Genomic DNA, 8,233 nt, shown 5'->3' with positions numbered 1-8,233 from the left:
GAAAGAAAGAAAGAAAGAAAGAAAGAAAGAAAGAAAGAAAGAAAGAAAGAAAGAAAGAAAGAAAGAGAAAGAAAGAAATAGGGAGGGGGGAGGAAGACAGACAAAAACAAAATTGTTTAATCTAAATATTTTAAGGATATATTTGGAGTTCAAGTTTTTTGAAAAGACTTTTCACTGAAGCCTATTATATTTAATTGGTTGAGACTTTGGCCAAACCATCTATGGGTACTGCTGATTTTCATAATGTACGATTCTGGAACAGCACAACACTGTTTTACATGTCTAATTGCAGAGACCTCCAACCAAAATCCCCATGGATAAATACTAACCACCAGTCTGTGATAAAAATCTCTTCTTCCGCCTCCTCCATAGCATTTGCCACATCTTCAAAATACCCTTTGGCATTAACGTACCTGGAAGACAAGTTTTTTGTTTCAATTTTTTTTTTTTTATGAAAAGAAAGAAAGGAAACATATCTTATGGCAAAAAGATAAAAGCACTGCCTGAGTCTCTACAAAGCCACCAGTTTACTTTGTATAACTGAAGACCAAGGATTGAAAATCCCATCTTCCGTCTGCTATGCAGGAAGTATAGTAAGGAGACAGAAGTAAGCGACCGGATTCGCTGAGAGAACAACAAACTGGTCTCATCATCCCATGAGTCAGATGAATTCTCTCATCCTGCTGAATTCACACCGTTGTTTGTCTGAGACTGAAAACAGACCAGTTTCCAATCCGTGGGTAGGAAAACATGCAAAGCATTTTATTTAAAAGAAATACCTAGCAAGTAAATTCTCATTCTTAAATTATAGCTAATAACTTAAATAAACATTCCGTTTGCATCCTTAAAAAATGGAAAAGTTAGCTTTTAAAATCAAACTTCAAGATCTAAAGCTAGCTATTGAATCCTGTGAAAATCTTAAATACAAAAATTGGAAAACTAATCTATGCTCAGGTAGTCCTATAAAGAAAGGCTCTTGTCGAGTATAATGCAGAATGTTTCCACAGCTTTGAAAATTGATTCCAGATGAACTTAGGCCTGCTATAATATTAGATACTATGACTATAAAAAATAGTCTTAGAGTAAAACGATCTTACCATTTAGCTAAAGTATTCTCTTGGATAGCAGCATATGACCCAAATCGATGGTCTTTGAGAAAGTTGGTGCCGTGTTTCTGGATGAATTCTTCTATAGCCCCTCCCCACCACCGAGCATGCCTATAGCTGTTGCATTTTAAAATAAGTGTCCTTCAAAGAAAAGCAAATGTGGAAAAGAATGATCACTCTGTGTTCAGTCTCTTTAAAAATATTTAACAATTAAACATGCGTCATTTTGTTTTGGTATTGCAGCAAACATAGGTTGAAAATTTTAAGCAAGGAGCATCTTATTTATATCAAAAAAGCAGACTTCTGAACATTTTAGGCAGGATTTAAAACTATATTCAATATAGCAAAAATAAATTTTCAGGTTATTTACTCATTCATTCATGCTAACATGCATAAAGTTACTTACTATGATTAGAACTGTACTAGGCTGTGAGGGAGATAATCTTAAACCTCCTACTGTCAGAGAAGATCAGGAAGTTCAGCATCTTTTTATACAAATACATACACACACACACAACACATGCCAATGTGTATTAGGGTGTGTGTGTGTGTGTGTGTGTGTGTAAGTATATATATATTTATAATATATACATTAGTCAATGTGTGAAAAGAAAAAAATGTGTATTTGTATACATGAGGCTGAACTTTGTAGAACCAATGTATATACAGAGAAAAAACATACACATATTACATAACTACCATCTTCCAGAAAGAAACATTTATTAACACACACACACACTCGCTAATAAAATCTATAGTAAATGTACACTTGAGTATCCTTTCAAGATTTCTTTCTTAAAATCTGTGCATAAACAGAATTTTTGTAAATCAAATCACTGTTTATGTGTTCCTGTTAATTAAAGGATATCAATTTATAAAGCAAAATTTTATTTTTTAAAAATATGAAACTATCATTCCTTAATTTATCTGTTTGGTAAATTGGTATTACTGAGTAATTTTGTAATAGGCATACATTTTATTAAAACGAGCATAAATCAACACATGAGATTATTTATTCTGACTGTTGCACATTGGATATTTTATACTTAAAAATACATAGAAAGAAAAGTAGTTTCATTATTTTTGATTAAGAGGAGTTCTAAATAACAATTTTCTAACATTTAAATTATTTGACTTCCTTCTTCACTTGAGGTTGGGAGAAAAACTTTGTTTTTGAGAGAAATCTTTTAAAAATACTTGAAATTTCTACCTTGAAAGATTATCAATTCGGAGCCCATATTTTGTCTCTGTCTCCTTCTTCCCCACCTTAATTTTGAATTCTTTATCTACTAGCAGGACAAAGGCAATGGCACCACTGTCTGGTTTCATATATAGTAAAAATGAATCTTTCACTATCAACCACCTGTAAGAAGGTAATAAATATTTTTAGAGTTGCATTGGATTATTGAAACAAAAAGAACAAGTTATGACAAGTTAAGTAAACACTCTAGCAGGCTGCAGATATTTTATTTTTTTACACAGGGGATTTGTTTTTTAAAAATCACTATACAACAACAGCAATAACAAAAAACTAATAAGAAGTCTATTATGTTTTTCTAAGAAGAACTGGCACCAAGCAATTCAAAGTATTTCATTAGTTTTTTACACACTAATGGCAAAGCCTGAAAGAATGTCCCTGATATGGGCACGTAGCGCTTGCAGGATGTACAGCAGGAGCCTCAGCCGTTGGAAAAATGGAAATCCATTGGAAAAATGTTTGCTAAAATAAACTGTCATAAAAGAGGCAAATAAGTTTCTCGGGAAGTAAAAATCCTCCTTTAAAACAACCCAGTAGGGCGCCTGGGTGGCTCAGTCAGTAAGCGTCTGCCTTTGGCTCAGGTCATGATCTGGGGGTCCTGGGATCGAGCCCCGCATCGGGCTCCCTGCTTCTCCCTCTCCCACTCCCCCTGCTTGTGCTCCATCTCTCTGTCAAATAAATAAATAAAATCTTAAAAAAAAAAAAAAACAGTAAGCATCTAATACTCCACATATTCTGTTTTTCAATTTACTTTTCAAATTACTTGTGGTTTTAAGGATTATTAATAAATGATGCTCAATAGGACATGATCTCTCAGAAGCTTGTAAGTATTCAACAGGTAGGAACAGCACAGAGGGGGCACCTGGGTGGCTCAGTTGGTTAAGCGACTGCCTTCAGCTCAGGTCATGATCCTGGGGTCCTGGGATCAAGTCCACATCGAGCTCCCCCTGCTCTGTGGGGAGCCTGCTTCTCCCTCTGCCTCTGCCTGCCACTCCCCCTGCTTATGCTCTCTCTCTCTCTCTCTCTCTCTCTCTCTCTGTGTCAAATAAATAAATAAAATCTTTTTTTTTTTTTAAAGAAACAGCACAGAGGTAAATGAGACATGTTCTCCAAGTTGCTTTTTAGACTAGTGGGGCACAAAGAAGATACTAGAAACTGTAAAGGTAATGGGTATAAGGAGGGGGGAGTCCTTAGTTCTGATTAAGAGAAAGAGGTAGAGGCACTGTCCCAAAGAGGTGGTATCTGAGCAAGGCCAGAAAGGATCCTATCAATCAACTAAAACCCAAAGCAGGGTGGCCAAGGCGTACACAAGGAGGGAAGAGTCGGCAAAGGCACAGAGGTGTGGAAATGCTGCATGTGTTGGGAGAAAGTCTGGTGAGGCCAGAGTCTCAGGGAATATAGTTAGGAAAAATGGGCAAATGAGTATCGCGTGGGGAAAATGGGCAAAGGCCACACTGAGGAGGATCTAAAGGCTATGCTCAGGAGGCTGATTTCATAGCATGGGACCAGGGTTTCCTAAACTTGCTTTGCCATCAGAAGCTCTTGAGATGCTTGTTAACAAAATAATAGTTTCCCAGGCCCCACCACGGATCCATTAAAAAGGCCTGACAATCTGTGTTTTTAACAAAAACACCAGGATGCTTATTAAATAAGAGAATCCTCATGCCTCGGCAAGGAAGGGGATGAGAATATCATTGTAATTGTGTTCTAGAAAGAAAGGTATGAAGGATAAAGAGGGATGTGATGTGGCAGGTTAGCAAGCTATTACAATAATACAGAACAACTCTTCTTATACTTCACTGTGAATATGCCTCACATGGGTACCCTGTTGAAATGCAGATTCAGTGCGGTATCAAAAGGACAAGAAATAACAAGTGTTGGTGAGGATGTGGAGGAAAGGGAACCCTGGTGCCCTTTGATGGGAATGTAAATTGGTACAGCCACTATGGACAACAGTATGGAGGTTCCTCCAAAAAATAAAAATAGAAATACCAAATGATCCAGCATTTCCCCTTTTGGAATATTTACCTGAAGAAAACAAAAACATTAACTCAAAAAGATGTATGCACCCCTACATTTACTGCAACATTATTTACAATAGCTGAGATATGGAAGTAACTTACTGATTAATGGATAAAGAAAATGTGGTGGTATATTAGCCATTAAAAAAAGATCTTGCCATTTGCAAGAACACGGATGGACCTAGAGAGGGTATGATGCTAAGCGACAGACGTCAAACAGGAAAAGACAAATGCCATATGATTTCACTTATATGTGGAATCTAAAAACAAAAACCAACCAACCAAACAAAGCAAAACAGAACTAGACTCATAAATACAGGCAACAAATTATTGGTTACCAGAGCAGGGATGGGTGGAAGGACGGGCAAACAAGATGAAAGAGATTAAGAGGTACAAATTTCCAGTTGTAAAATAGTAAGTCAGACGGATGCAAAGTCCAGCACACGGAATATAGTCAATGATATTTTAATAACTTAGCATGGTGACAGATGGTAACTATATGTATCATCGTGAGCATTCGATGATGTATATGAATGTTGAATTACAATGGTGTACATCTGAAACTAATATATGCCAACTATGCTTCAATGAAAAATAACAGTAATAAAATAAAATAAAAATAAAATGCAGATTCTGATTCAGTAGGTCTGTGGCAGGGCCTGAGATTTTGCATTGCTAACAAGTTCATGGGTGATGCCCATGCTCGGATGACATTTGAGTAAGGATGTAGAGGACAGGCAGAACAATGACAGTGAGAAGAGCAAGACCATATGGGATTGTTTTAAAATGAATGCAAATGGCAACTGTGTCATGCTGTCTATAACACCATATAATCACATTTACTTACGGTTGTGTAGTAATCAAATAAGTCAGTCCATAACAATAAAATAACAGTGGGCATACTGTATCAAATATCAGACAAAGTAAAGCACATTATAGAACAGGAAAGGCCAGAACACCTGAACATAAGTAATATTGTAAATGTGACATGGGAAGTCAGCATCTAAAAAAAAAATCTATAATAAATTGTTACTGAAATTGCTAACCACATTACGATTTAGTGGCTTTAGAGTTCAGGATTTAACACACACAAATCTATGTTGGTTTCCACCTAGTTTCATTTCACTCATTTGTTTCTTAACATATGGGCTGGCTTCTTCCGAACAAAAGGGGATGGGATGGATTTAGGATAACTAACAGTGAAGGACCTACATGTGACATGGTTAACAAAAGGAAAAACATTAAGGTCACAGAAAGCAAATACTGAACCACAACATTAACATAATTATGGCCTGCCATTGCGCGTCTGAGATTCCTGGTTTTTCTTACCCAGTGAATAAATTACAGAAATAAAAAGGTATTCCCCCCAAAAAATTAAACTCCAAAGGAAGTTTCTCATTGGGGACCTAACAGCAGGCAACTGAGTAGTATAATGGATAACACTGTCAATAATTGTCAGCAAATGCAGGAATTCTGCATTTTGTAAGAATTCTCCTAACACTGCTCAGTGTAAATGCCCAAGCCATGATATAAACGAGGACTCAGCGGTTCAGAGGGCCTGAGTTATGAGTGCAGACAAGAAGCTGTCTATCGATAAACCTCAGGTCAGGATAAAAGAGCGTGGGATGGATCACATGTCTGCTCAAGTTCCTTCTTTAGCCGCAGTCCCTTCCCCCGGCTGCACCTGCGGGACAAGTCAGCAGGCACGCAGCATGGCACAGGCCCAGAGCGCTGCCATGCTATCCTGCTGGCTGGGAAGGAGCCAGAGGCTTTGAAAACCACAGCTGTCGGGCTTGCCAATCTGAGAAGAATGTCAAACATAGCAGACTCGTGAACGTGTGCCTCGAAGTCAAGCACACCCCAATGGCAGCAGAGCCAGCTCTCACCAGAGTGCCATACCGGGGATCCCGGTGCGGGATGACGGTGGGGCAACCCCTATCCAGGTGTACCAGCTCCCAGGACTGGCATTACAGAACAAGTCTCAGAAATGTTTCTGAGAGCAGAGGCTGGTGGCACAACCACCAGGACAAAGACTGCAAAACATGGCCTTAGGGACAGGCCACAAGGTACCATTGTGCAGATAGGCCCTACCCCAGGACATCTGGTGCAGGGGGCTGTGACGTTGGCTGTGTCATCCTGCAGAAATGGGTACATTTCTCTAATTGGCACAGAGGCTCTGTATAGGCTATCAACAGCCTTGTTCAGCAATGGCAAGAGGATGGCTGGGTGTACTCTGGGGTGAGCACTGCTCAGCACTGGGGGTGCCATTCATGTGGTCTCCCCATATGCATTCCTCCCTTGCCCCTCCAAGATGGGGCAGCCTGGAAATACAGAAGAGTTTAGTAGTAACAGCTGGATTTTTTTTTTTTAAAGGAGAGTCCATGCCCAGTGTGTTGTCCAACATGGGGCTTGAACTCACGACCCTGAGATCAAGACCTGAGCTGAGATCAAGACCTGAGCTGAGATCAACGGTCAGACGCTTAACCGACGGAGACACCCAAGCTGGATGGTAGCTGGATTTTGAAAGCTGAATGCCAAAGATAATAATTTTTGTTTTGGTCATGAATTCTTTTTAATAGTCATTAGATACCAGGGTAAATTGACTCCTGGCCTTTATATAAAGCTCTTCTTAATTATGCCATTCATTAAAACTCTTCTGATTTTTTTTCCTTTCTCTCTTTTGTCAGCATTTTTTTTTCTTTAAGGAGAGGATATGCATCAAGAAAGGAATTGGTCAACCCGTCTTCTGGAAGTCAGTACTAGCTGCACAGGGAGTAAGCGCCTAACGACCAGTCATCCTCCCTGGGCTCCGATTCCAGCTCAGCCACCCACCCGACTGTGTGAACTTGGGTAACTGAGCCTGAGCATTCCATCCATAACATGAGGGCAACAGCGATGCCCAGCTCACCCGTGTTTGTGCGAAATAATGGAGATGATTCACATACATTGCTCAGCACTACGCCTCACACCAATAACTAGGCAGTTTTACAAACACTCTTGTTCTCAAGTAGGTGAGATCATAGTCGGTTCGAATGAGATGCCTCCTGCCCGGGGCCACTCCTTGCCATGGCACTAAAATGCAGACACACCACTGGAGCTGGTCTTCTCAGCCTCACGTCCTCCTGTTCTCTCCCACCCCCAAGGTCTGGCTGTTCCTCAGATTTGCCCAGGTTGTTCTCTGGGCTCCCACCTGTGCTATTCCGCTCCCTAGAAATGACTTCTTCCAGATCCTCCCAGGGACGGTCCTTTCCTGTTTATTATCTCTCTGCTAAGACACTCCTCCCCAGGGAGGCCTTCCCAGGCTACTCAATCTTAAAAAGCCAGCCCCACCCCCACTCCACCGTTGCAGCATGTATCGCTTCCTCATGACACTTCGCTGGAACTATCTGTCTGCTTGTTCACTGTCTGTAGAATTCTTGGTACAGCTCAAAGTTCAGCAAAATATATGCTACATTTATTTCTTAAAATTTATGTATCTCCTTCCCCTCAGACCTTATTTGAGATTAGAAACTTATCTAGTCCACCACCCGATGCAGAGAAGTTGCTCAACAGATAGGCAGTTTAGGCAGATGTTTTAAATTGTGGGAAAAAAATATTTGCCATGTTTGTCTTTTTTTTTTTCCTTTTACTTGTCCCTGAGACAAGGTCATCATGACACTTGATTGAAAGTTTAATTGCCCCATTTGCTTTATCTTGATTTGTCAATGTAGCATAAATGAGAAAGTGATCAGAATGCCTTATATGGGTACAAAAATAAAAAAGAGAGCATTATAAATGTGTCATCCTTAAAAGTGACTCCTATTTAGATACTAATAGCTTCTACCATGAGAAAATTTCTAAACTAATAT

The 8,233-nt window shown here is 39.5% G+C and overlaps 1 protein-coding gene across 7 annotated transcripts in view; it reads right to left on the bottom strand.

The window, feature by feature from the left end:
• The window catches only part of PLD1 (phospholipase D1), a 199,803-nt gene that overhangs the window by 100,162 nt on the left and 91,408 nt on the right, over positions 1-8,233 (bottom strand). For 6 of the 7 annotated variants that reach the window (XM_025878880.2, XM_073897266.1, XM_073897257.1 and 3 more), the window contains 3 exons: positions 2,317-2,469; positions 1,098-1,247; positions 330-413 (listed from right to left, as the gene is read on the bottom strand). In XM_025878880.2, coding sequence (XP_025734665.2) covers positions 330-413; positions 1,098-1,247; positions 2,317-2,469 — 387 coding nt within the window. The remainder of the gene's footprint in view (positions 1-329; positions 414-1,097; positions 1,248-2,316; positions 2,470-8,233) is intronic. The other variant, XM_073897275.1, reaches the window with a different exon arrangement.

Source organism: Callorhinus ursinus, unplaced genomic scaffold, assembly GCF_003265705.2.
Source record: "Callorhinus ursinus isolate GAN/ISIS: 27379988/994484 unplaced genomic scaffold, GSC_fseal_2.0 scaffold1, whole genome shotgun sequence".
Taxonomy (NCBI): Eukaryota; Metazoa; Chordata; class Mammalia; order Carnivora; family Otariidae; genus Callorhinus; species Callorhinus ursinus.
This window is presented reverse-complemented; position numbering and strand designations above follow the sequence as displayed.